Source organism: Camarhynchus parvulus, chromosome 12, assembly GCF_901933205.1.
Source record: "Camarhynchus parvulus chromosome 12, STF_HiC, whole genome shotgun sequence".
In the NCBI taxonomy this organism is placed as follows: Eukaryota; Metazoa; Chordata; class Aves; order Passeriformes; family Thraupidae; genus Camarhynchus; species Camarhynchus parvulus.
The window spans coordinates 5366224-5393543 of record NC_044582.1 but is presented as its reverse complement, the minus strand read 5'-3'; the positions used below and the strand labels follow the sequence as shown (position 1 = coordinate 5393543).

At 48.6% G+C, this 27320-nt stretch overlaps 3 protein-coding genes across 7 annotated transcripts in view; 2 read left to right on the top strand and 1 right to left on the bottom strand.

Moving 5' to 3' along the window:
* Positions 1–760: 760 nt before the first annotated feature.
* RPL29 (ribosomal protein L29) lies at positions 761–3558 on the top strand. The gene is made up of 4 exons (XM_030956745.1): positions 761–899; positions 1111–1155; positions 2362–2426; positions 3337–3558. Exons 2-4 carry the CDS (start codon positions 1119–1121, stop codon positions 3460–3462), a joined length of 228 nt encoding a protein of 75 aa, XP_030812605.1. The 5' UTR covers positions 761–899; positions 1111–1118; the 3' UTR covers positions 3463–3558.
* A 5156-nt stretch (positions 3559–8714) lies between these two features.
* TNNC1 (troponin C1, slow skeletal and cardiac type) lies at positions 8715–15427 on the bottom strand. Its single transcript, XM_030956738.1, has 6 exons — positions 15305–15427; positions 11875–11905; positions 11425–11571; positions 10149–10263; positions 9905–10041; positions 8715–9360 (listed from the first exon to the last, which is right to left on the bottom strand). Exons 1-6 carry the CDS (start codon positions 15326–15328, stop codon positions 9329–9331), a joined length of 486 nt encoding a protein of 161 aa, XP_030812598.1. The 5' UTR covers positions 15329–15427; the 3' UTR covers positions 8715–9328.
* Positions 15428–20033: 4606 nt separating this feature from the next.
* Positions 20034–27320, top strand: part of NISCH (nischarin) — a 29172-nt gene continuing 21885 nt past the window's right edge. For all 5 annotated transcript variants that reach the window (XM_030956719.1, XM_030956720.1, XM_030956721.1 and 2 more), the window contains exons 1-3: positions 20034–20223; positions 25360–25443; positions 26174–26356. In XM_030956719.1, coding sequence (XP_030812579.1) covers positions 20137–20223; positions 25360–25443; positions 26174–26356 — 354 coding nt within the window. In that variant the 5' untranslated portion in view covers positions 20034–20136. The remainder of the gene's footprint in view (positions 20224–25359; positions 25444–26173; positions 26357–27320) is intronic.

Sequence of the window (27320 nt, the reverse complement as noted above, 5' to 3'; positions counted from 1 at the left end):
ACTTCACTGGGGGAGATGTCTCAATCCATGACCACAAATCCAGTCTTTCCTTGGACACCTCCAGGGACAGTGGCTCCACCACCACGCTGGGCAAGCCATTATAATCTCTACCCTTTCCATGAGGAAATTTTCCCATCGCAGTCATCATTTCAGTGTTTTTCACAGACTGAAATACCAACTTCAGTCCTTGTCTTTTGCAGGAGTGACACTTAAACCTCGCAGCATGGTCAGAACACAGCAGAAGCCCCTGCACTGTGCCAAGTCTTTGCCGAGCATGGGGGGTTTTGGGGGTCACCGAGGTGGCACAGCTTTCTGTCTGAAAGCAACAGAGCTGCCCGAGCCCCTGGTGCTTCATACCAATGAAGATGAAGGGCATTGAGTGTACCTGCCCTGAGGAGCATTGTCTGTTCATGACTACATTGCCCGAGCGCGGTGAACGCGCAGATAAACCGAGGCCGGACTCCGACGGGGCCGAGGGCCTCAGGCTCCCGCGGGGGTCGGGCAGGGCCAAGCAGGGCGGCCTCGGCTCCCTGGGCCCCCGGCCGGCAGAGGCCATGGTCGGGGGCACCACAGTGGGGGGACCGTGTTGCTGGGAACCGCGTTGCTGGGGGAACCGCGTCGCTGAGGGACCGGGTCCGCTACGTCTCTGGATGTTGTGGTCCCGCCATGGCGGGGCCTTCCCCGGGGGGGAGCGGCCTCAGGTCCCTCACGGAACCGGAGCGGGAGCGGCGGCCGCGGGAGCCGGGGCGGTGCGGGCACAGAGCAGCGATTCGGGAAGGCAACGGGGAAACAGCCGGGCGGAACTGCAGGACACGGGGTTCCGGCCCGGCCCTGATTCCCGGCAGCCCCCGCGGTGCTCTCTCTCTTCCGGTCCGGTGGCGGCGGCGAGCGCGGCTCCGGTGAGGGCGGCCCCGGCACCATCCGCGCCCATCCGGCACCATCCGCGCCCATCCGGCACCATCCGCGGGCCGGGCCGGGCGGAGGGGCCGGGTCGGGGCTGTCGGAGCGGGGCGGTAACCGGGGCTCGGGGTCGGGCGGGCTCTGTGCGGAGCCGGGCGCCCCTCGGCAGCCCGGCCCGGCCCGGCTGAGCCGTGTGTGTTTCTCCCGCAGGTGCGACCATGGCCAAGTCCAAGAACCACACCACGCACAACCAGTGTGAGCGGGGCGGGGATCCCGGCGGGGTGAACCGGGCCGGGAGCGGCGGTGGCAGCACGGCCTGCCCGGGGGTTTGTGGCGGATAAGGTGGTGCTGCACAGATCGAGTGGGGCGGTTTGAAGGAGTGTGATAAGAGTCAGAACCTGTTTTGGCTCAATGTGGAATTAATACGTAGGTAGAAAAATAGGAGCTTTTATGTTGGAAAACTGGGAATCGGTCTCTTCTCCCAGGTAACCAGCAATAGGATGTCAGGATGCAGACTCAAGCTGTGCCAGGGGAGGTTTGGGTTCGACATTAGGAAGAATTTCTTCACAGGGAGGGTGCTTGGACATTGGAATGGGCTGCCTGGAGAGGTGGTGGTGTCACCGTACCTAGAGGTGTTCAGGGAAAGGCTGAACGTGCCCTGGTCGGGTTGGCTGGGTGGTGGTGGTGGTGGACTCTGAGATCTCAGAGGCCTTTTCCAACCTGAGTGATGCCATGGTGGTCACCACCAGCTAAGCAGGCAGAGGGATCTTTTACAAGAACAGGCAGTGGCAGGACACGGGAATGGCTTCACACTGACAGAGTAGGCTGGATATTAGAAAGAAATGCTTCGCTGTGAGGATGATGACACAAGTTGCCCAAACAAGCTGTGGCTGCTCCATCCCTGGAAGTGTCCAAGGACAGGGCTTGGAGCAACCCGGTCTGGTGAGAGATGTCCTTGGCCTTGGCAGGGGGTGGAACAGGATGGTCCTTGAAGTTATTTCCAGCCCAAACCATCCTGTCATTGTGTGATGTTCCTGAAAAGCTTCGTCCCTGGGATCCTGTGCAATCCAGAGACGGCCACAGTGATGAAATAGTTCATGGTTGGGGTCTTTCAGTGCTGTGATGAGCAGAGGTCACAGATGGGTTCTGCTTGGTCCTGCACAGTGAGTGACAGTGCCCTCTGACACTGCCCACAAGGGCTTCAGTTTATTAATGAGTGAGGTGGTGCTGTCAGGGTGTCAGTAGTTGATGAACTGCCTGAAATCTTTGGATTGGAAGCCCATGCAAAGGGATGAGCATAGAGATGTGTTTTTAATTGAAATGTAGTTTGGATAGGAAGGGTCTGGAAATTGTCTATTTCACACCACTTTGATAGTCAGGTACATTTAGAAAAGAAACTAATGCAGCTGCTAAATAATGGCAGAAACTGGAATTTAAGTAATTGTCTCATTTTCCACACAGCCCGTAAGTGGCACAGAAATGGCATCAAGAAGCCCAAAACCCATAGATATGAATCTCTGAAAGGGGTGAGTATTTCTGCTGATATTCTCAGGCTGTTGAGTCAGTGAGGCTTAACTGTGAAAAAAACCCCAGAATTTGTATTTTTTGACTGACACTTTTGTTGCAGACTGAGGCCTGTGTTGCAGGGGCTCAGAACCACTGTGGGGTTCAGTTCTTCTACTTACCTGACATGCAGCTGGGATATTTCTGACCCACATGAAATCTGCCCTTGGATGTCTATTAAACTGCATTTTAGTCAGTGGCCAGTTTTCTCCCTGTCCTGTTCTGGTGGCTGTCAATGAGTGCTGTTTCCAGTGAAACAAACACTTGCCAGTTTCCCTTTTGAGTCTTGCTGGATCTCCTCCTCCTCTCCTCTTCTCTCTCCTTCAATATTGTTTTACTGTCTGTACTAATCCAGATAATTTCACTTACAAAATGAGAGGAATTGTTATTTCTGGGCAAAACACATAAAAGTGACAGTATATTGCTTTTTCTGAGATAATCCAAATCGTACAGCAGGGTCTGTTTCCATTTCATTATGAAATGAAAACAGTAATTTTTTTGTTAGGGAGAGTTGTGATACTATTTGTTTTGTAGATGTCATGGTCTACAAAGCTTTTTGGAAGTGATGTAAAAATTTGTCTTCTGCAAAGCTCAGTGAGGGTTTGGTCTTGCCTCTCCTGCACCTTTGCCTGTCCTATTCTTTCTTTATGTTTATTGCTGGTGTTTAGAATTTTTTGTTTGTTTATGGTGGTTAAGGAAAATGGCTATTAAAGCCTGGTTGCAGATGACTAAAATAATCTTGTTGAAAAATCAGAAAAGAAGTGTGAACTAGTCACAGCCTGCATTTGGGAATAATTGGAACAGCATGGAGCTATAAATATTTTTATAGATGTCTCTTCTGCAGCATGGCTTATTTTCCCTTTGTTTTTATAGGTTGATCCCAAGTTTCTGAGGAACATGAGATTTGCAAAGAAACACAACAAGAAGGGGCTGAAGAAGATGCAGGCCAACAATGCCAAGCAGGCAGCTCAGCAGGCTGCTCAGCAGAAAAAGGACTGATGTGCTTTAACAAGAAGACCCAGTTTTCTTACTGGCATATGTGTTACAGCATTTTTTAAAATAAAATTGTATGTAACAAAGCCTTCACCTCCTGAATTTGAGGAGAGGCCTTGTTTGAGTTGTGTTTTAGCTGCCAGCTGTGCATCAAGCCTATGAGTAGTGATCCAGGGCAGCCTGACTGGCTTGCAGTTCCCTGGATCCTCCTTGTGCTTTTGAAAACTGGGCTGACATTTTCTTTCTCAGGTACCATGACTTCAGTGATAATTCCTGGTGCTGTTACAGCAAAGTGAAATTTCCAAGGGCTGTTACACGTCTGCTGCTTTGGTGTGTGGTTCTCTACAGCTGTGGGAATCCAGGGAAATTGTAGGGGAAGGAGTGCTGGCTGTGGTGCTGGAGACCCCAGGAGTTTGTGCTGGAGTTGGTGTGTGTTGTGTCCTGAAATATTTGTAGATATTGAAGCATTAATGGAGCTACCCATGGGAACATGTAAGGGTTTAGGAATATACAAAATGCCCATTGTTTAAATAGTGACTGATTTTAGAGAATGTCTTTCACTCCAGTAGCAAAAGTACTGTCTGATGAAATGTGCTGGCTTGGGAAGGTAAGGAGGATAACGTGTGAAATCCTGGGAGGAGCTGAGCCCGGGTTTTGCTCCTGCTGTTTTGTACATCAAGAGAGGGCTTCACTGTCCAGGGTCCCCCCAAAGCTGGCTCAGGCCGTGCTTTGCACTTTTGGCATGAGGCACCTGTTGGAATGCAGCCAGCTTTTCTGAGATTGCAGTTCCTGTGCGTGTCCACCCGGTGGGGTAAATCAGCAGAGCACACCAGGGCTGGATGTTCACATGGACCTGACTGCAGCAGAGCAGCAAAACACTTGCAAGATGAAAAACAATTTTAACTGGAATATCCAATCCATGTAGTTTATTTTTTGAATAGTTTAGCCAATTGCCAAAATTATGTATGTTAGTGTGAATTCTTTCAGGCTTAAATGCAAAAATCTTTTCCTAGTTCCCACTTTTAAATTGTTTTTCACTGATTAGGAAAACCCACCCACCCCTAAAAGAAGCAATATAAAGAGATTTACTAATTTGAAACGCACAAGTTAAGGGGGTTGTAAAGTCAGGGATGTCTGTAGCCCTTAGCTGTCTGATTCCTGCTGTGTGCATCTCTTGGGCTTTTGTGGAGGTTGGTGTTTGTCAGCCTGTTACAAACAAGTGTTTGAGGAGCTTAAAGGATCACCAGCAAAGGTATCAGTAAAAAACAGATTTAATATTAAGCAAAAGCATGACAGAGTTCATTGGCAAGGTTCACTCACTGCTTGCTAGATGACTAGGGCACACAGAGTGGAGTTGTTGCTGGTACTGAAGGAGATGGGAGTGGCTGGTCCAGCGAGGGTCAGTGTGGCCAGTCTGGTGTAGATGTGTGTTAAAAGAGTGAAAGGAAAAAACCTCTGAACAGAGCACTTGGTGTTTGTCAGTCTACACCTTTAGCTGTGTGTCTGCATATTTCCTACCCAGTGTAAGTTCTGCATTTTAAATCTCTAGCACTAAAACTTTTCCATAAGAAAAAGGTAAGAAGGGAGAATTCATCTCAACCCCCTGGATGTGTTCCCCAGAGTGCTTGTGTTGTGAGAGTAGCTCACTCACAAGATGCAGTCTGAGGGAAGAGAGGCAAGGGTCAGGCTGAGAAGAGGATGTTGGAATGTTAAGGAGAAGCAGAGGGCAAGATTTGGGTTTCCTGTGGCTCCAGGCAGCTCCCCCAGGCCTGCCTTCAGAAGCAGCCTTTTCATCTGCTGCCCTTCATGGTGCCCTTCAGTGGGACAGCTTCCCAAATAAGGGCTTGCTGACTTTCTGACCAAAATAGCGGCTGCGTGACAAAATGCAGCCCAGAGGAACGTAACCTTAATCCAGGCATCATTGTGTAGCAAGAGACAGGAATTCTGTGAGCTTCCACAGGTGTCAGGTTTGTTGTTGTGTGCTCCCTGCTCATGTGGTGGCTCTGCAGGACGCTGCCTGGACATCAGTGACCACTTACTGCATTTGCTAATACTGTGACACCTGTGTTCACAGCTCTCCTCTTTGTCCAGGCGCCCCAGCCCCAAATGGGGGAAGCTGTGGAGGGGAGTTTGTGCTGACTCTGCCTCCGGGTGGGTCTCCATCCTCTTTCTCTGGCCTTGTGAAATCATGTGAGTTCTGTTGGTGAAATGAGGTTGGAGATCCTTTTTGTGGGCATTATGTATACAGAGCTCAGGAGGGGGCACCAGCAGCTGTGGCCCGCTTGAAACTATTCCTATTACACAGAGCTCTCTCATCTTTGATATTTGAAAACTGCAAAACTCTCCTGATGAAGTGTTTGGTATCCTGCAAAGAGCTCAAAAGCATCTCAATGCTTAACAACTGCTGTACATCAGCTTATGCATCTCGTGCTTGCTGCTGCTGCACGTCATACTTGCTGCAGATTATTTCTCCCTTTTGCAATTAAGAGGACTCAGTATCAAGTTCCAGTTTGGCTCCTTTCTCTGCTTTGACTTAAAAAAGGCAAAGGGCGTGTAACCAAATACCAAATCATCTCATTTGGCAAAGGTGAGCCATTGCTCTGAAAGCCAAGAGCACAGAACTGGGGGCAGGGAATCAAAGCCCTGCAAAATGCTCTGATGGGGCAAGGTGTTCACTGGGGACGCTGATGTTCACAGTGATGATAAAAAGTAGGGCTGGACACGTGTTGCTGTGTCTCCCTTTACTGCCTTTCAATAATGTGGTCAAAAAGAAGCAGCAACAGAACATGAGTTCTGCTTTGCCCAGGTTTCAAGGCTGTTGCAGGTGTTTCTACACCACAGGGGCTTTGGCTTGGTGAAGTGTTTATCTGATGTACCTTAGCTCACATTACACTGCCACTGCCCTGCTGGCAGGTTTAGGCAGAGGTTTTATTAGGGCAGTGAGTACCAAGTTTCATCTGAGCTTCCTGCAGTCACTTGGTTCACACAGCAAAGTTTTATTGAGGGCTGAGGAGAGGCCTCAAATATGCTGATAAAGCTGCAAACCAGGGCAGGAGTTTAAATCCACAGCAAAGGCAAGCAGAGAAATGGCCTAAGAGCTGTGGCAGTGTCCAGTGGCATGGGCTGCTGTCACCTGCCTGCACAGCTCCTGTCTCTGCTGGGGAGGTAAGAGCACACAGGTCTAGGGACTGTTTTAGACACTGGTAAATGACTTTTTGCCTGATTTTTAAAAAAAGTTAATTGCTTTTTCTTCCCCAGACAGCGTGGACTTGTGTCACATTCCTCAAATGCTTTTGGGCACCAGAGGTTCACTACACGTGCGCTGAAAACTGTGAACTGGTTTGGAATTGCAGAGACCCATGGATTCCTCAGGGATTTCATTCACTGTTAGCACATCCCCTGTGTGGGGGTTCAGCCAGGCTGATTCTCCAGGGGGACTGTTTTTTCAGCCTGCTCACCCACTCTCTGGCCTGTCATGTCGTGTTACATTCCTTGTGCAGTTGTTCCTGTGTTTTAGCCAGCAGTGAATCCACCCACAGCTCCTCACCCTGTAGCATTTGCTGTCTGACTGGGAGGACAGGCCGTGTGTTAAGGCAGGCCAGCCTGGCAGCAGTTTTCCTGGCTTCCCAACCTCCTGTTCTAAGGATGGGAAAAGCCTAAATAGTCCCAGTGTATGTGCTTTTCTAGTGACAAGTTTTGGCTGCTACAAGACCTTTGTCTTCTCTCACCAGCCACCACTTTCCCTGCTTTACTCTTGGAAAAGGGTGGGCAGCAGGTGAGGCTGTGGCTTTCTGCTGCCAGTGCCATTGAGCCAAGGGGGAAGAGCCCAGACACAGGGCCAGGTGGCTCTTCCCAGCCATCCTTTTCCCTGGATCACAGCACAGTCCGAGCCACCAAGCTGACTGAAGGAAAGGGGTTAACCTTATTTTCTCTCTTGTTCACCCTCCAGGGAGCCAAAGCCTATCAGTAAGCAGTGAAGAATATCTTGGAGAAGTTCTTTTTGGATGCTGGGATTTGGCCAGGACAGAGGAGGATAAGGGGGCTGTCAGTGGTGCCTGATGTGATGTGAGTGCAGCTGTGGGTTGCCCGTGGGCTGGGTGGCCATGGGTGTGGGGACAGCTGGCATCACCTCAGCTCCTGGCTGAACCCCAGCTATGGGCAACTCAGGAGCTTCCCAGGCCTGGGGTAAAACATGAGGACATGCTGTGTCCTCACAGGTGGGAAACAACTGCTGCTGCTGCTTCTACACTGCAGAGGTGGAAAATGTTTCTTTTTCATCTCTAGGCTACAGATTAGTTGGAAACAGAATCTGTTAACACCTGGGAGCATTTCCTGTCACAGAGTTCTCAGACCCATATTTCCATTGCCTTCTGGTGCACCTGTAGTCCTGCTGAACCTGCAGTAGCTATGGCATCAAGGGCTTGGAACCCTTGGGGAGACCCCTGTGAGTGGGTCAAACAGATGTTTACATTGGAGCTGTTTCCAAAATACCCTAGGTTTCTAGCTGACAGGTTCATTTTCTTAGTTTTTCTCTTGTTATAAGCCTTGGTTGAGCAAAGTATTTAGTGCTGCTTGTCCAGAGGAAAGACACAGCCATGTCCTTGCAAACAATCAACCACCTCTCTCGTCCCTGTTTTCCCTGAACTGCAATATTTCATCATTGCTATAAATGAGATTGTGTCACAGCTGCTTTAGGGTGTTATTTCCAGAGAAGTGGGGGAAAAGAAATCTGTTTTGGGGAGGAAAGGCAGAAGGAAAGCAGCAGAGCTGGGGCACTGGCCCAGCAGCGTGGCCACACAGGGCTGAGGGCAGCACGGCCGGGACTTGCACCTGCACTGTCCCGTGCCTGCCCTGCCAATGTTTGTTTTGCTTGGGTAAACGATTGACTTTAGCAACACGACTGCAATGTGGGAGTTGTGCTGAGGCTGTAATTCGATGGGAGGAGGCAGCTATGTGCAGGGAGAGCTGCTAATGCCACAGGAATGCTGCGCTTCCTTGGGGTGAGAGGAGACGGTGCTGTGGCTCCTTGGCCCTGCTGTCACCCTGTGCCTGGGAGCTGAGACCCAGAGTGGGCTTGTGCATTTCTCAGTGGCCCAAATCGATGTGATTTGACAGGGAAAATTGGAGGTCTCATTTTTTTTGTAGTGAGGCTCCCACCCAGGGCTGCAGGAGGACTATGAGGGGCCAGTACCTGCATCCCACCAGGCTGGGAGAGACAGGAAGGAGCATCCAGTCCAGCTCAGGAATGGCTTTTATTCATGTTTCTAAAGCAAATTGAGGTCTTCTTTGGGCATTACAGGGTGCCAGTCAGGCTGGCAGGGAGGAGGAGGGTGTGTACCCTCGGGATAGCCAGGATGAGAGTAGGGAGGGGAGGAACTGTCCCTGGCACATGGATCTGAGAGATGGCTGAAGGGGGTTTTAATTCATATTTCATTGCTAAAATGCTGCCAATGCTCCAGTTGAACCAGCAGGCCACCAGTGCCAGCTCCCAAGCCTGCTCACCATGGTGGGGTTAGGAGATGGAGCGTGGCAGCTCCCCACAAGCACCCATGGCTCTGTTGGATGGACTTTGCTGTTGAGCTGACAGCAGAATACCTCCTTGGAGGCCTGAAGCTCCAGCTGTGATGTCACCTTGCCAGAAGTAGCCCCCAAGAGTGGTTTCATTAATCATGAGTACACAACAGGGGTGAAGCTGTCACTGAACCTCCAAGGAATGAGCAGCTGAGGCACTGGGTATTAACAGGTTTTATTTCCCCCTGGCCACCCTTCTCAGCACTCAGTCTTCATGCTGGTAGCCAGGGGACTGAGTCAAGGAGATGAGATGCAGAGCTGGAGGGTTTAGGAGATTCAAGCTGTCCATCTGGCCTCAGATTTATTCAACCCCCTTCATAAACTCCAGGAACTCTGCCAAGGGGAAGACATTGGAGACAAGAGGTGTGAGGTGAGACTGAAGTGCCCTCACAGCTGTCAAGTGTGCTCCTGGCAGCTTTTCCCAGCCCTGTCTCCTGTTCCACCCTCATGATATGCGAGAGGCCAAGGGGGGGATGGCTACTGCTCCTCTGACTGTGGCAAGGACTCCTTGTGACTCCTGCTGGAAATGTCACTGGAGCCCAGCATCACCCTCAGCTGCCACCACATGGTCTGGGCATCATTTTGTCAGCACCACATTCAAAGATACAGCCCCTCAGAAATGGTGCTGGTGTTAAGGGGGCAGAAGGGGACTGGTGAAAAGTGGCAGTGCTTCAGTGCAGCAAGGGCACAGGTAAGGCAGCCCCAGGTCCTTGTTCCCATTTCACGAGTGTAAGAACCCCCCCATCCCTGTGCACATGCTCCTGTCACAGGTATTGCCCAGCACTGCCTGCATGAGCTGTGCTCATCCATGAAAGCAGCCAAGACCAAGGGAGCTGCCCAGGGGCATGACCAAACCACATGAAGGAAGGAGTCCTACCATCATAGTCAATCCTGCCATCGTTGTTTTTATCCCCATCTTTCATCAGTTCCTCTATGTCATCCTCGGTGATGGTCTCTCCTGTTGCCTGCAGCATGATCTTCAGCTCCTCGAGGTCGATGTAGCCATCAGCGTTTCTGTGCCAGGACAGAAGAGCTCAGGACCAGTCAGAGCTGCTGGGGAGGGGGCCCAGGCTGGCTGCACCCCTCCCACCACCCCACCTCGCTGTGCTCATGGCTCTTACTTATCAAACATCCTGAAGAGGTCTGAGAGTTCCTCCTCGGTTTTTCCTTTGCTGTCATCTTTCATACACCGCACCATCATAACCAGGAACTCATCAAAGTCCACGGTGCCACTGCCTGAGGGAAGAATGGATGTTCTGGGGCCAGCTGGCCAGCACTGGGACTCTGACTGAGCTCCACACTTCATGAGGAGCTCCACCAGACTGGCCCGCCCAGCTTCCCTGCACACCCCAAAACCTTAAGTGGTGGTGTTGAACCCGTTATTGTTAAAGTTAAAAACCAAGACTGCCATCAGACAGTGTCTCTACAAGTCAGACTGGAAAAGTATACAAGGTCTGATGCCTCAGTCTCTTCTCATACTGGGCTTGAGGAATGCAGGAAAGGGGAGCCCAGCTGGAGCCATCAGCTGGAGCTACAGGGGGTGGACGGGCAATGCCAGTGAGGGGTCATCCTCCCCTTCAGCAACCAAGGGCCAAAACTCAGGAGAGCAGCCCTGCAGCAAGAGTCAGCTCTCAGGATGCTGGGAAAAGTGACTGAGGCCCTTCTCTGACCTTGTAAGTGAATTTTTACCTTTCAAAGTCATTTTGCCTTGGCAAAAGTCCTTCTGGAAGCACCAAAGGATGGAAGTTCCTGCTATGGAGATACCTGTCCATCTCATTTAGGTATTAATATTGAAAGCTCCATAAGGCAGGTATTCATGCAGTGTGGTTTTGCACCTGCACTATAGTAGTGTTGTTTTCAATGACTCAGATGCTTTATTTTTTTTGCCTGATTTTTAACTGCTTTTTTATTTTCCAGTTACTTAGTGTAGTATTTCTGCCCAAATGTCCACAGTGAGTTTTGTTATGTGTGATCATCAGTACACTGATTTAATCAGTATTGACAGTTACTTATGTGGGGGTGTGTACACTTGAGCAGTGTGAGACTTTCCTGATAGAATCCTCTAAGTGGCATTTCTGAAATGGCAGTTCCTACATTCAGCCTATGTTTGGTTTTTTAAAAGGATCTGTACAATTTCACAGTGCCCCCCAAAATCAATTCAAGCAGTATGATTGCTGTAGGAATAAAAATTTCTATAGTTTCTCTTTGCGTGGAAATTCCATAAAGGAGCCATGCTGAGGCCTGGTGGGTGTTTAATGTCCTTTGAATTCACAGCAGGCTGCACCCCACAGCTGTGACTGTCCCCAGCACAGATCCTGCCAGCACTGCACAGATGGCCCCACACCCCCAGATGTGGGGATGGTGCTTGGGAGAGCAGAAGAAACCCAAACTTCTCACCATCTTCATCCACCTCATCTATCATCTCCTGCAGCTCCTCAGGGGTGGGGTTCTGCCCCAGCATCCTCATCACCTTCCCCAGCTCCTTGGTGCTGATGCAGCCATCCTCTGCCCCCAGCACGAAGATGTCAAAGGCAGCCTTGAACTCTGGAGAGAGAGGGGAGAGGAGAGGAGAGGTGAGGGGGTCCTGCCCTGCAGCTGGAGCCTGCAGGCAGGGGCTTATCCCAGGCACAGCCTCCCCTGACTGTGCACCCAGCAGTGCCCAGCCATGGCCCTGTGGGACACCAGAAACTGCCCTGCCAGCAATGCTGGTGGATCAAAATCCCTGGGCCATGCCCTGCCTTGGCCAGTGTGGCCAAAGCACTTTCCAGAATGTTCTTGGGAGGCCGGCAGGGCTCCTGCCTGGGGGCTCCACTTCAGGCTGTGGTGTCAGGTTGAAGGTGCACCTACCATTTTTTTGCTCTTCTGTCAGCTGCTCAACCTGTAAGGAAAACACAGACACAAAGTGATTTTAATTTCGTCAGCATCACTAATTGCTAAAAGGACATGTTGTTTGTTCAACAGCCTTTGCCACGGTCAACCAAACCTCACAAGAGGCAACCTCATGGATCAGGGAATGTACAGCCAGAGGGGTTTGACACAGCAAGATTTTGTAGTCTAAGAGGTTCTTCCCTTTAAAAAAATTATTCGCATCTCCTTTGAAGTAAACATAACTTCTCTAGAGTAGTAGATGCTAATACATGGCACAAATAGCCTGTGTACAAGCAGGGGAAGCCCACTGGGAAAAGAATATGTCTCTGTCAACCATTTGGGGATAATTTCTTATTTCACTGCAGGATGGCTGCACTGCTGAAGGCTGCTCACATGTAGGCCACCACCAGATCAGAGCTGAGACGTGCTTGAGGGTTCCCTGGGAAGGGAGAGGTACACAAGACTATCCCTGGTAGCTGTTTTTCAGGCCTAGAATCAGGAAACTGCTGCCCTATCCAGAGCTTAACTGCTCTGCTTCCATCTCAGCCAGTGTTCTTACAAAGGTGTCTGGCTCTGAAGGGAGCTGCTATTCCTCCAGTCTGTTTTGGGAATCTCTGAAGGAATGGCCTGTGGAGCCAACAGGCATTAGCTGACGTGGGCTGGCAGACAGTTCCCAAACTCTGCCCTAATTCAATCCCCACAGACCATCAGTGGGAGCTTATTAGATAGCATGAATTAATGAAAAGAATCAATAAGGAGAGCAAAGGGGTATCAATCAGCTCTGTGCCATACCCGTTTAAGTGCCTTTCTCTCTTTGGCTTCATTCCAGGTACTGCCTAGCTGAACTTGCTGCCCTCACCACCATGTCCAACTGCCCCTTTGGAAGCATCCATGAGAACAGGACTCATGGCTGCCTTGTCTGACCCCACTAAAGTCTCCTTGCTGCCACCCCCATGCCATTGGCCCCAGCACCCATCCCTGCCAGGTTTTGTTCGGGCCAGGACCCCACAACCCAGGGTTGTGTCTTTGAGTGAAAGCTCATTCTTTTGCCCCGAAGGGCAATGGTTTTGCAAAAGCCAGCTGGTTCTTCCTGGCAGAGAAAGCATTTTTCCTTAGCAGGACAGAGCCTGTGGGAGCAGGCAGAGCGTTTTATCCCACTCCCCATGCTCCAGGAGGTGAGGACTTGGCAGAAAGCACTAAGGATGGTGGCAGGATTTTTCTCCACTGCTGGAGGAAAGCCAAGCCCAGTGTGTTTCTGGGGCTGCTGAAGGCAGGCAGGCAGCTGCTGGCCCTCTGTAGACATTTTTTGGGCAGAGCAAGGGCAGCCACCACCACGACGGCCACAGCCAGCCCTGCTCTGTAATACGACACCCCTGGCGCAGTCGCTATTTATAAGCCTGGGAGAGAGAGGTGCTGGAGATAAAGATGAGCTCCCTGATTGTTCCCAGGCTTTGGTATTTATCCTTGCAGCCCTTTATCTGGACACTCGTCTCTGGCACTGTTCTAGGCACCGATTAACAGAGCCTAAAAATATTCCCAAAATAGCTTTGTGTTTGCACACCCTTATCTAGGCATGAGTGGGTAAGATGAAAATCCATTGGGTTCTCTGGCTGCACGTAGAGGATTTGGCATAAATGTAATATTAATATATGCTATCAGCATGCAGAAAATATACAACCATTCACTTTTGAAGCCTCCTTGAGTACTGAAGTGATAGATGTGGTGTATATAAATTAAATGCATTGTTGCTATAGAGTGACATTTTTGCCACAAAATGTCTCTTAACCTGTTCATAGTTTGCTCTGGACATGGGTGCTGTTGCTGCCTTATTCCTCTTTTCTTTCCACATCATTTCAGGAACAGGTTTTTCTGCCTGCAGTGTGGGAAGGCAAGCTCTAAGCTCACAGCACTGCAGCAGCTGTGGTAATGCCAGATCTGCTGTATTTTGCTTTTATCAGCTCCTCTCTCCATCCCATGGTTCCATTTGAAGTCAGACAGAGGAAACTGAAGTTCTTAACTATTTTTTCACAGGTAAATGTTTTCTTTTCGGTCTAAATTGTGGGAATTAGATACACAAAAGAGCTGTCTGTCTCAGCTGTGCCTGTCTTGGACTTGTTTTGCCTCTGTAAAGGTGTTGGGAGTTAATGCCCAGGACTCAAACCCTACATTTACCTAATTAATGGCCATGTGGTCTCTATACAATGCGGAAAGAGCCTGTGCCTTGAGTCACAGAGAGCTTATTTAATTTAAAACCTTAATTAGAAAGGCCTGGATTTCCTTTGATTTTACAGGTTCCATTTTCTCCATTTTGAAGGTGTTGGCTGGGGGACTCAGCTTCTCCTGAACCTTTTCACACTATCAGGATCACTACAGGGGTTCCATTTCTGAGGTTCAAGTCTGACCAAAGGACAGGGGATGTGTGAGCATTGGGGTTTTTTTCTTCAGTTACCTACCAAGGACTGTATTCCTTCCCTCTAAAAACCTTGGCATAATAATAACACTGGTATTATGCATTTTTTGTGCTCTTGCTTAAAATCAAACTTGATCAGCTGTATGTTTAAGGGAGGAAAAGCACCAAAAAGCTCTTACTGTAAATCCAGTTATGGATGCAATAGCAATCCACACAATCCAGAATCTATTTTCATCCTTACTCTACTTGCACATCTCTGTCTGTCTGCATTACAGAACAATGCAGAGTTCTTATTACAGACCAAATAGTTTGGGTTTACACAGTGAGCACAGCCTGCAGCTGTGGAAGTTAAAATAGCCAAAGGATGCTCCACGTTCCCCAGGGCATAGCTCACATTCTGGATCCTGCACAGAGCAGGAGCAGCAAAGCAGAGCGGGAGGTTTGGAAATAACTGAGAAAAAACCAAGGGTTTTTTAAAATCACTCCGAAAAATACTCAGCTAAGGAGCAGGGGAACATAGCAATGGCAGAGTTGTAAAGCACCAGAAAGAAGAGGGTGGGTTTTAACCCACACAAATAATGTTTCTTTCCTGGGAAATCCTCCTCTGCTTTGTCTGGGCTAAAACCAAGAGTCATCTCTTATGCCATGCAGGTTTTGTTGAGATTTATAGGTTCACTTAGGAGCCATCTCCCTGCTTTACAGCGGGGAACCAGGGGGTCATTGTAAATAATTTAACAGCAGGTTGAGAGTTTCACACTTGTAAGAGGAGTGTGAAACTTCCCGAGCCACGAGAGGGAAGGGTCAGTGCCCTGGATGAGGATGTTGACTAAAAGTTGCGGCCCTATAATTATTTCTCATTTCCATATCTCCACTGAATTATTGCTATTGCAGCTTTGAGGAGCCTACAACAAAAATCCTTAGATCCATTTCAGACCCAACAAAAATCCTTAGATCCCTCAGATCCCCTCCCCATCCCGGAGCCCCGGGGGAGGCACTCACCGCTGCCTTGTAGATGTCATCCATGGCTGGGCAGGGCCGGGGGCTGTCGCTGTCACTGTGCCGGTGCTGGCCCGGGGGCAGGGCTGATATAGGGGCTGGGGCCGGCCCCGGGCAGCCCCGCACGCCCGGCCCCCCAGGAATGCCCGGCCCGCGTGCCTTGGGACGGGGACACGGCCGAGCCCCGCCGCGCCCGGCCCGCCCGGCCCAGCCCGGCCCCAGCCCGGCCCCAGCTGGAGCCTGCGCCCGCCCCCCCGGCCCCAGCCCCGGCCCCAGCCCCGGCCCCAGCCCCGGCCCCAGCCCTGACCCCGGCCCCTGGGCGGCAGCTGGAGCTCTCCTCGTGACTGTGTGGTGGGATCAAGGCACCACTTTTCAGCAAGACCGGCCGAAATTGCTGATAAATTGAGGCTCTTGGCTGTCCTGGCTGGAGCCGTGCCATCGTGTCACCTCCACCTCCAGAGTGTTCCCCCTGGGAGCTGCCTTAGAAAGGTTATACTGTGCCAAATAGCATTGGGTATTGCAGGAAAGGTACATGTCCCAAAATATCCCTGTCCTGTAGCAAATGTCCCCCGGGGCAGTGGGAACAGGGGGTGTCAGGGCCCCTCGTCCCCTCTGTGTGCCCCCAAATCCATGGCTGGGGCTCTCGGGGAGCAGGGGGTGGATGTGTGCGGGCAGACCGGGAGTATGGGGGGAATGTGCAGCCCCAGCACCATGGAGACACACACGGAGCTTTGCCCCAGTCTTCTGTTTTCAGCTAGGGCTGCAAAATGTGGGGACCAGCTATCAGAATGGGGGTATCAGCTCTGTTTGATTCCAGGGATAATTGCCAGCCCTTTGGGAAATCATGACTCGCTTCACCCAGCCAGCTCGCTGATCTGTCCCCACTGCAAATAGCTCAAATCCACACTCCTGGATTTACTGTGGGTTTTCCACGGATTTAACCTCCATGGTGGAGAGCAAAACACCCCAAAGGCCTCCAAGGGATGAGCAGTTTTCTCAGTGCAGTGAGAAGTGTTTTAATCGGCAGGAACCAAAGACAAACCTCTCTTTTTAACGATTCAGGACTCCCTCTTGTGTCCAGAGGGGCTACAGATGGCTTTGGCACCACAGGGTGGCAAAGTCTCACCTCCAGCTGGCTCATGGCAGAGTTAGTTTGCAAAACTAAAAATGCAATTAATGCAACTGTTATTTTTCATCTTTTCTACAAATCTGCCTTTAAGAGGAATCATGCTGCATGGAAAACCTGCAGTCCCTATGGAATGCTCAAGCCAAAGCAGCATTAACCAGGGAGCCAGGTGGTGTCAGCACAAAGTGGAGATGCAGGTGAGCACAAAGCCATCCCCACATCACATCCTCCCGGGTTTTGAGTCCTGAAGGATTAACTCACTGCAGAGGCTGATAGGAACTGTGGTCCTGTGGGCACCCAGGCTTCAGCCCAGCCCTGCCTCTGCTCAGGATAAAAAGGAAAATTGTTACATTCAAGGAATTGATTTTTGAAGCAGTTAGTCTTCCTAATTTGAATGTATTTAATATTTTGGTTGCCTTTATCACAGAAAAGTCAGAAAAAGCAGCAGAGGGAAGCAGTTATTTTGTTAAAGGGCATTGGAGCCTGTTCTTAGGTGAGGGCACAGCCTGGGACGGGAGACCTGCTGTTCCCCAGAACCAAACCATCACCCAAATCCTCCTGGGCAACCCCAGAGAGATCTTCCCAAGGAAATGCTGCCCCGAGGCAAACCCCAGCCCCTGGCTGCTTCTCTGGCCTTGGGATTCAGTGCAGAGACAATGGAGTGACAGGTGCCAGCTCTGGGCACCACCAGGACAGGGGCTGAGGAATCCTGCCTGGCCCTGTCCCTCCATCCTGAGAAGTGATGGCTCTAAGTCACCCTGAAAACAGCCCCTGGCATGCGTCAGAATGTATTTAGGGTCAATGTAGCACAGGAGGAGCGGCTCCAACGTTGCCTTTAAAAGGTCTGCTGGAGAGAGCTGGGGTGAAATTCAGGCTGGGATGTGGAGGAAGGGTCTCTGTGTGCTTAGAGGCAGGAGATCTGGACCACTGCCACCCTACACTGGCATGGGAAAGCTGCACATCTGAGACTTACAAACCAGAGCTGAGCCAGAGGAGAGGATGAAATCCCATCTGGCAGCAGGAGGAGGTGATGTTCCTGCCGGGGAAGGAGGCACAGGCGAGTGGCACAATGCCATCCCCTGCCTCCCTGCTGGCTGCCTGGAGACAAAGCTTCCAGCATCCCCTGGCTCTCCCAGGCTGTTTGCTTACAAAAGAACTGGGAATTGGGGTTTTGTAGGGAAACCCAGAGCCTCTGCCATGCACAGCACCGGGAGGGGCTGCTGCAGGTATGGGGTGTTCTGAGGGAAAACCACCCTCTCCTGCTGCTTCCTGTGCCTCCCCACGTGAGCCCCAAGGCAGAGGGAGGGTGGCTATCTATAGCCTGAGGAGGGCTGCCAGCACAGTGCCTTTAATCTGGCACAGCTGTCACTGGGGTCAGGTACAGCCTGGTAGCTCCTGCTGCATCCTAACATGCTGGCCTGCTTGTCAGTCTCTCCAAGCTACCAAGACACCTGGGAAGCCTTACTGAGCTTTTTTCCTCCAAAACTTCTTTTCAGGTTCTCACTTCCAAGCAGCTGTAACCCACTGCAGAACTAGCAGAGGCATTCTTGAGGTCAAATATAAGAAAAAAAAGGTAGAAGCCCAACTAAGTTGCAATTTTATTTGAGATTAGGGATGTTTGCAGGGCTCCTTTGGCTGTGTCATGGCTCCAAACTGTAGCAAAATGCTCCAGCATCCCCCTTCCCTGCCTTGGGCACCTGGCCCTGAGAGTCCAGACCCAGCAACAGCAAAATTCTTTAATTTACTGCTTCCTAAAGCCTACTCAGAATATTTTAGCTGAAGGAGCCCCCATTTTCCCCCTTCCCCAGGCACTTTGCTCCTCTCCTCTGTGGGCCAGGACGGGGCTGTCACACCCTGAGCCACCGCTGTGCCTGCGGGCAGGAACTGCTTCAGGAGGCGGAGACGGGCACTGATCACACCCGACAGCCGCGACAGGGCTGCACTTTTTTATTTAATTAAGGAGACAGGACATTCAGAGGAAGCTTAATTAAAGTTGCTCTCCAAACCCACTTATTATCTCATGAAGAGGCTGAGCTCAGCAGCAGTTCCTGATGCTGGGGCAGCATTAGAAAATCCCTGTTGGGCTGCCTGTGCTCTCTGTGTTTTGTCCTTGTACACATGATCCTTTGGCTGCATCCTGACCAAGGAAAAACATTTTTCAGTGAAAAAACCCCAAAATGGGTTTTCCAGTTCTGTTTGCAGAGGTGTCTTTGCTTATCTGCCACTGCAGTCCTGGTGGCATCTGTGAGACACCAGCATTGCCCCTGCAGCTCCACACATCCAGCCAGGGCATTTGCACTTCTGTTGGAATTCATACTGAGCTAATTGCACCCTCTCTTAGGTGGCATAAGGTAGGGCAGACAGATGTTGCTCTTTCATTTTGCTGGAAGTTACTTTTTAACAAAATCTCTTTGATTTGACAGTCCAAAACATAATCTTTCTGTGTGCAATGAGCACAGAGTTTATTTCAAAGCCTTGATGGATGCTTGATGCATCCTTCTGCCAAAACATAATCCTTCTAGATAACCTCTCAATTTTAATACACTCAGATACTCCTAAAGAAACTCATTATATCCTCTCTCCTGCAATTTTCTGTTCCTGGGGTGCACACTGAGCCTGTCAGAAAGGTTGCCATAGCATGACTTACCCTCAGGGCAACTCAGGTTCAGCTCAGAGGAAAAGGCTGAGGAGGGTTTGCTTGCCATCTTTTAGATTCTCCACTTCTGTTACAAATTCCTGGCAAGATCCTTTAGTGTGTACAGGCTTGAAACACTTCCCCATGCTCAGTGGGACAGTGAAAGTAAAGTCCATGCTGCCAGTAAATCACCCCAAACAACACCCTGAGTTCACTCTGGGCTCATTCCTGAGCAAATCAGCCCAGCTCCTCAGCTGTTTTTGGGGTGGCACCAGGCAGCTCATCACAGAGCCTGGTGTGACAGTGCCCAAGCCTCCAGCGGCCCTTGGTAGCCACAGATGTGCATTATGGGCTGCCAGCAGCTGGGACAGTGTCACAGCCACAGTGCTGGGAGGGGGCTCAGCCCTTGGCAGCTCCACACTGCAGGGATTGAATCCCTCTGGATTGCGCTGGGTTGGATTAGTTGGGTTGTACTGGATCGCAGTGTATTGAATTGGACAGCATTGGATTGCATTGGATTGGGTTCTATTCCTTTGGATTAGATTCCGTTCCGCTGGCTTCCATTGGATTGCATTGGGCTGGATTGGATTCTGTTGAACTCCATTGGATTGGACTGGATTGCATTAGACTGGATTAGATTCCATTGGATTGCGTTGGACCGGGCTGGATTCTGCTAGACTCCATTGGACTGGATTGGATTCCATTGGATTCCATTGCATTCCATTGGATCGCACGGCACCGCACTGCGCGACGCCCCCCGGCGCAGCTAGTGCGCATGCGCATCCGGATAAGCTAGACCCCGCTCCCGCGGGCCATAGCCCCGCCCCGACGGCACCAAGCCCCGCCCCTACACCGAGCACCTCCCCCTCCCGCTCAGCCCCCGCCCCCTCGCGCTGGGCCCCGCCCCCTGTGCCCATAAAGGGGCGCGGGCGGAGCGCGCCGCGCCCTGAGGGGGTCGAGCCAATATGGCGGCGGCGGCAGTGCGGGCCGGGCGGGCGGTGGGTGCGGGCGGCGGCGGCCGCGGGGGAGCCGTGACGGCCTGAACGGCTGCGCCCCGGCGCTTCTCCCGGCGACATGGAGGCGGCGGCGGGAGGCGAGGACGGCGAGGAGCCCCCGCGGGAGGCCCGAGTCCTGGGCTCTGAGCTGGTGGAGACGTACACGGTGCGGAGGGGGGAGGCCGTGCGGGACGTGCGGGCGGCAGGGATGGGGCAGCGGGCCCGCCGCCTCAGCGGTGCCGGGGAGCGGGTGAGGCCGGGCTCGGGGCCGGGCTGCCTGTGGCAGCTGTGCCCGGCCGGAGCCGTGCCCACGCTGGGGACGCGCCGAGACATTTGGCACAAGTTTCCGAGGGGCTTCGGGGAAAGAGCCGCGTGGGAGCGGGGCTCCGCCGGGAGAAGCCTCCCCGAGCTCCGCGTAGCCTCGGTCCTTCGGGAGAGGCGGAGGCTCCGTGGGCAAGTGGCGTGTTCTTGCCCGTATATATCTATGTGTATGTGCGTATGTTTATGGGAGATTGCTATCGAGTAAACATAGCTTTCAAAGCTGGACTAAACAAAGCAGATAATCTTTCCTTTGCGTGGAAGTATCATAAAAAAAACCCCTCTGATCTTATTTCCAGAGGAAATCAGATGATTTAGGATAGACAGTTTTTCTTTTATCCCACCAAAAAAAAAAAAATTGCCAGCAGTGTTTTAATTTGGGGAAGGAATGAAGCTTTTGATATATAACTTGTTTTTCATCTGGTCACATTCTACCAAGAGTTAATTGGTCTGTTTTTCAGGAAGAAGCTCATCCTAAAGCAAACCTCAGTATAATTGCAGATAGAAAATGCCTCGAGCACACCACCCTTTAGTTATATAACTAAAAAATGTTTTCTCCTTCTGTCTTATTTTAGTGTGATTTGAAAGACCTTTTTTTCGGTAGAATGCTCACAGATGACAGGCTTCCTGCTGTGGGAAAGAAAAGGGAAAGGGGAGCAATGGTTTAGAAAGACAGTATTTGGAAACTTGTGTGATGGATACAAGTAATGCTTCATGCTCCTGCCTCTGTAAATGTATCCAGGGAAAACAGAGCAACAGGAGAGTGGTCTCTGAGTTGTTAATAGGACAGAGCTTTACACAGCTGTGGCACATGAAGAGCCTAACTCCTTCCCAGGTGATGACTATTGGAACACGATTGTGGGAATGACTTTCAGGTGGTGAGTTGCCATATTTACAGGCAAAAACGTGTGAAGCATTTGGTGAAGGAGTTGACTGCAAGCTTGAAATTAGTTTTTGAGAAGTGCCTGAGCTTGTTCTCTTAGTTGCATGATGTGCATTTTCAGAAATGGTTCCACTGCTGTTGAGGTGTTACTGGGGGTGTGTTAGGATGTGGTTCAACCCTCAGTCACTGAGAGGCACAGTGAGACCCTGTGGCTTGGGGACTGGAAACTTCCATGTTAGGTGTGAACCAAGACTCAGCAGTGCTGGTGCTGGTGTTGAGAATTTCGATCAGTATTATGCAATACCAGTGAACAAGAAAATCAAGTGCATTCAGTTGACAAAGTCAACCCCAGTGTCTTCTGCCCCCTTATCCCTCTGGAAGTTATGGTGCAGAAGGTGAAAGGAGCTCCTTTGCTGCTTCAGCCTGCAGACAAGTGCTGTGTAGGGCCACCCTTGGGTGACACCATTAATGTTCTAGATTGAGGTGGAGTTCAGGTGTGTAACTCTGCAGGTGGTGTTCATCTGATTGGCTGATAGTTGAGGATAACATTTTAAGCTGCTACAGCTAAGCCCAAGGAAGTTTATTTTTTCAAGACCAGATTTCTTTCTTTAGTTGTTATGGAAATACCATGCTATTTTAATGCCATTTTTCTTGGGAGCTTTAAAAGTACAGTGTATGAAAGATACTATTTACCAGTATTTGGTCCTACTTTGATTCTCTTGATGCATTTTTGAAGGCATGTTGGCACTAAGCTTGCCTGTGTGTAAACCTCCTGAAGCTGTTAGCAGGACTCCAAGGCTGCTTGTCAGCTTTTATGAGACTTTAATGGCCCAAGCCATTAGAAATGTGGGACTAGATCTTTAAATGAAAGCAGAAGTTTTACAAAATTTGTCACAGGCTGAAAAAAAGTTTTCAAAAAGTTTTTGAAAAAATAGCATGTGTTTAATGTTTATAATTAGTTGACTGGAGCTTAAGGGCATGACAAAGACCTGCACCAGGACAGAGACTGTTAAATGGCGTAAAAGTCAGTCAAATTTGGTAAAGGTAAGAAAGGAAATACAGCTGTAGCAACCTGCATGTTCATCCATTAACATGTGGTCAGGTGGCAGTGATCCTACTTACATCCTTGTTTTTAAAAGATTGTTTTTCTCGTGGCATATGAGATTCCTGTTGTACTCTGTGTTTCAGAGCTCACTCTCAATAGAAGGGGACTTTCATGACATCTGTTTGACAGTTGTGGTATCAGATCCTGTAGAATTTATCAGGGAGCCCCACAGTTCTGTGTGATGTTGAAGGTACTTTCAAAAATGTGATTCTCCTTGCAGTGTTTGGCATGAAAGGCAACGTATGGGTAAATCCAGCAGGAAAAATGCAGCACTGGTTGATGTGTTTTCAGTTGGGTTAGTAAGCTGTGGGCATTTCTACAGGGGGTTTCTCCTGGGTGTGCTGGTCCAGCTGATGCTGACTGAAGACTGGGTTTGAGTAGAAGGCCTCAAGGCTGTCAGTGCTTCATTTGTTTCCTGCTGTGCATTTGTTTGGTCTAAAATTGCCTTCCTGCTTTTCCTGGTTTTTGCAGCTGTTTTTAACATAAATACTAACTTTGATATTTAAGGAAATACTCTTGCTTCCTTGAATGGGTGTAAACTGCCTACATGATGAGGCAGGAGGAGGAGATGTGGCTGCATCACTGCTCTGGAATTTGGGACCTACTGGCTGTAGTCACACCTGTGTCCCAGGCTTCCTGTGGAGAGCTCTGTCATTTGAGTGTTGGGCTGTTATTTGGGGTTTTTTTTGCAGTACTGAAGCATGTGCAGTGGGATGAGACACAATGTAGAAATGCCAGTTCTCCATGTAAAGCAAGGTAGGCAGGTTTTGTATAGGCAGTGAACAAAAAGCAGTCTGGAATCACTGTTGTTCATTTAATATCTGGTTTAAAATGTTTAGTAGGTCTTTCAGCCCTCAGTATTTAAGAAGATGAAGGGATGCTGTTTGGTGATGTGGGGCTCTTAACTGCAAAGAACTTGTAGTGGCTTGCTATAAAACAAAAAAAAAAATATATAGCATTGCAAATATGCCAAACACCTTGCTAAGTAGAACATAACCAAAATAACTGATTTATAGAAAGATGGACAAAACTTTTTATACAGAAGGTTTGCTAGAGACAGGTGGAGGAGGAAATCCTGTGAACATAAAGGGTTTTGTGTTTAACTCAAGAGAAGTGCAGTTTGTGGTGTAAGGATGGGTGGGGATTTCACAAGGTATATTTATTTATGTCTGCAAGAAAGTGCAGAGTGAGGATGTTATCATCTATCCGTGTATTCCTTTAGCACTTGGTGTGACAGGCAGCCCTTGGAGGACCTTAACTTCAGCTGTCAGCCTTGTTGTATAAGTGCACTCAAAATTTGTTGGTGATGAACTTAAGCTCTTAAAACAGTGAAATATCTAAGGGGATTTTTTGCTTCAAAATGATTTATTTCTATAGTAAGACAAACCTTAATACGCACATCAGCATATTGCATTTATATATTTATTATTCAAGATAATGGCAGCTTGTGGATTGATGTGAAATCAGTTGCTGTCTCTGCATGCTGGTGCTGTTTGGGGGGTGAATATGTGCTGCCTGCTCTGGCTGCCTTCTAGATGGGAAATGCTACAGCTTTTAAAAGACTTAAGTAATTTTATCAGTGCATGCAGACACTCACTTTAACAGTTAATTTCCCAACCAGACTGTTCATTTCACTAAGTTTCTAGAAGTGGTCAGTGCTTGCCATTTCAGCAAAAGGATATTAAACTTCTATTACAAATTTACTCTGTGTTTTATACAGGGAGGAGGGGTTTGCTTGCTCACCTGGTGAGTTGTCAGTTGGGACATGTGCAGTTACTGAGTTTCCAGTGTCTAATCTTAGGTTTCATGCCTTGTGTACTCAATGTGCATTGCATTGAGATGTGCTGCTTGCTCTGCCATAGTTCAGCAAAGTCAGCTTTTCAAAACAATGGATATTTTTGTTGTGGCTTATAAATGTAGTACTTCTTTACTCCTAAGTTTTGTTTCTTGGAGTTTCTCCTTGCTTTCCTCAGCATTGTGAGGTGCTTTTGAATGCTGGTGTTATTTCTGTTCTGGTTTGTCACCAGCACAGTGATTAATCCTGATCTGCTGTTTCCCAACACAACATGACAGGGAAACAGGCACAGGCCTTAACTGAGTCCATAATTCTGTGTGGGCATTCTTCTGTGTTTTCAGTGCTCATCCCAGCACTGATGTGTCACTCACTGTGTGCTTGAGTCAGACATCTTGGTTTGGTTCTCTGTAGGGCTTGGGGGGGGGGTTTGTTCAGTGAGCCAGTGTCAGGTGCTTACAAAAATAAAACTGGCATCAACTATAGCTCATCTTCTAAAATGCAGGTGGCATTCTATTTAATGCTTGACATTGTGCTGCTCTGTACTTGCAGTAAGTGAAAACTGGTCTTTTATGTAACAGATTGAAACTGTTACTGATTTTTGTTTTCTCATGTGGGTTTACCAGCTAGATGTGTATCATCCTCATAGCAGCTATGAGTCAGCTCTGGGTGATCTGTGGTAGTAAGCAAGTTCTTAACTGTATTAAATGCTTTCAAGATTTGATTACAAGTTGGTGTTTTCCCCAAAGAGTACAGTAGGACTGGATAATATAGTTTATTTAATTTGTTGTATTCAAGTAGCTGTGGAACTGGTTTTGCAGTGCCTTGTTTGTTTTCGGCTTGTGTTTTAGCTTGTACCTTTACAATATCTTTGGGATGGCTGTTTTCTGGACCAGCTTCAGTTAGCAGAAACTTTTGGAAAAAGAAGTAGCTTAGAGCCCTTGGTCATTAACCTTTGGGTTGCAAAAAAGAGCCATTGCTTTACACTGAGGCATCTGCATGTTCTTGTTGTGGAGCACCCTCATGAGTGACATCAGGCATCCCCCATCAGCAAAGTCCCCTCAGACCTGGGGTTAGCATTTCCTTAGCTCTGATCCTTGCAGAACATATACCCACCTTACAGTGCTCCATCAATCAGCAGGTCTCACAGGCAGCTTCTCTTTAAATGTTTTGCAGTGTCCTGACTTGAATTTCATCCTTTTAGGTGTACATTATTCAGGTCAGTGTTGGCAATCATCAGTGGACAGTCAAACATCGTTACAGTGATTTCCATGACCTGCATGAAAAGGTAAGAATGTTAAAACTGTGACCTTGGTATCTTAACAGAACTTTGTACAGTTCTTGTAGTTCTCTTTTACAGAATGGTTTACATAATTTCTTTCTTCAGAAAAGAGAGAGAATATCTGCCAGATGCCATCTGAACTGCAGACTAAATCCTTTTTGTGAGAACATTGTTACTTGCCCCTGTTACACTCCTCTCTTGAACTGGGGGAGGTTGACCTGGACAACTTCAGTCTTGGGTGGAAACTGTGTCAGAGATGAGAGTTCAGGCTGGAGTCAGTGTACTTTTTGCTAAGAAGGATGTTTATGATCAGCTGATTTGGTGGCCAAAGTCTCATCACAGTGGATGATAAAAACATCCTTAAAGTAGCATGGGATGTTTACCAACCAGTGCTGATAAAAAACAAAAATGAGGAAAAGTCTACTTTATTCAAGAGTGCTCTGCTTTCTCAGAAATGCACTGGTTATTTTGTTGTTTTATCACATCTGTTGCATTCTGCCTTGGTACTGAGAGTGATTCTTTGAGCAGACACTCTTATTACACTCTGATCATTCCATGACAAAATGTTCTTTCTGAAAATACCTAATACTTTGAAGGATGTAGCTAAATTTACTGAAGTAATTTTATTTTTGGATCTTCTCAGCATCAGGCAACATGCAACTTAATGTGTTCCATTGCATCTTTTGTGCAAGTTCAGACAGTGTGTCAGGTATTAGCTCTGGTCTTTGTCTTTCAGCTTGTTTCAGAGAAGAAAATAGATAAAAATCTCTTACCTCCAAAGAAGATCATTGGAAAAAATTCCAAAAGCCTTGTGGAGAAAAGACAAAAGGAACTGGAGATCTACCTGCAAACTCTGCTGCTCAAGTTCCCTGTTACTGCACCAAAAGTTTTGTCACACTTCCTACACTTTCATTTATATGTAAGTTATGTTTTTAGTGTCTGAATAGAGGCCCAATTCTCTTTCCCTAATTCTTTGACTTGGGGAGAATTCTGTGGAATCTTCATGAGTTTGCTGAAATGGTTTTTTTTCAACATTTTACACAATATAACAGCATATTTTTAAGATTTTTGATGCTGCTTTTTATTGCAGTAGACACTGTGCTGGGAAATAGTGTGGGCAGGGACTCTAAGAAGAAAAAATAAATGCTGGCAGGAGAATTGGAAGCTGTGAATAAATGTGAGGCTGAATTGGTTAGGCTGAAGTCAAAAGTGCTGGCTCTCAAATGAACATTGCATAATGGATCCACACCCCCCTACTTAGTGGCTAATGGTTGGAGCTGTGGTTCACACTGAAACAGTTTCCAGTAGCCCAAATGAAGAAAAATGATGCTTCTCTGTGGAAGAACAATGATGGAGTGGCCTTTGGAGAAATAACTCTAGCAGACAGAATGTTACGGTAAAGGATACTTGAAGCAAGAAGCAATTACTTGATTTCATGTTCAGATTGCAATTTGTTCATCTCTTGTGTATAGTTAGGCTTTTTTTGCAATATGGCATCGTGTTGTAAGGGGGAGAAGGAATTTCATCAAGAGGAAAAAGCACTGGAGAAGTGATTGGAAAGAAGGAGCAGTAACTGTTTTGGGGTGGGATGTCTTGAGAAGGCCCTTCAGGGTTTCATAGCTTCAGAAATTAGTCACCTGTGATCCATTAGGTGTTAATTAAGCTTTAGCAAAAAAAGAAAGCCTGGTTTAGTTATGTTACATGAACGTAATTATCCTGATGAGATTTCAGAGTTTGTTAGATAAAAATAGTAGAAGGTTTATTCCACAGTGTTGCTATTGCCTTGCAGACTTGAGAGAGAAGCACAGATTTGTAACTATCAAGCCCTCTGAGATGGATTTGAGGTTTTAAATTTATTCAAAATGTCTGACAATGCAGAGAGA

Excerpts from the sequence above, each read along its gene's own strand:
- RPL29 (XM_030956745.1), top strand. The coding sequence starts at position 1,119 with ATGGCCAAGTCCAAGAACCACACCACGCACAACCAGT. Across the intron at positions 1,156-2,361 it reads CCACACCACGCACAACCAGT|CCCGTAAGTGGCACAGAAAT; the intron begins GTGAGCGGGGCG and ends TTTTCCACACAG. Across the intron at positions 2,427-3,336 it reads GATATGAATCTCTGAAAGGG|GTTGATCCCAAGTTTCTGAG; the intron begins GTGAGTATTTCT and ends TTGTTTTTATAG.
- TNNC1 (XM_030956738.1), bottom strand. The coding sequence starts at position 15,328 with ATGGATGACATCTACAAGGCAGCG. Across the intron at positions 11,906-15,304 it reads ATGACATCTACAAGGCAGCG|GTTGAGCAGCTGACAGAAGA; the intron begins GTGAGTGCCTCC and ends TTTTCCTTACAG. Across the intron at positions 9,361-9,904 it reads TGGCAGGATTGACTATGATG|AGTTCCTGGAGTTTATGAAG; the intron begins GTAGGACTCCTT and ends TCCCCTTGGCAG.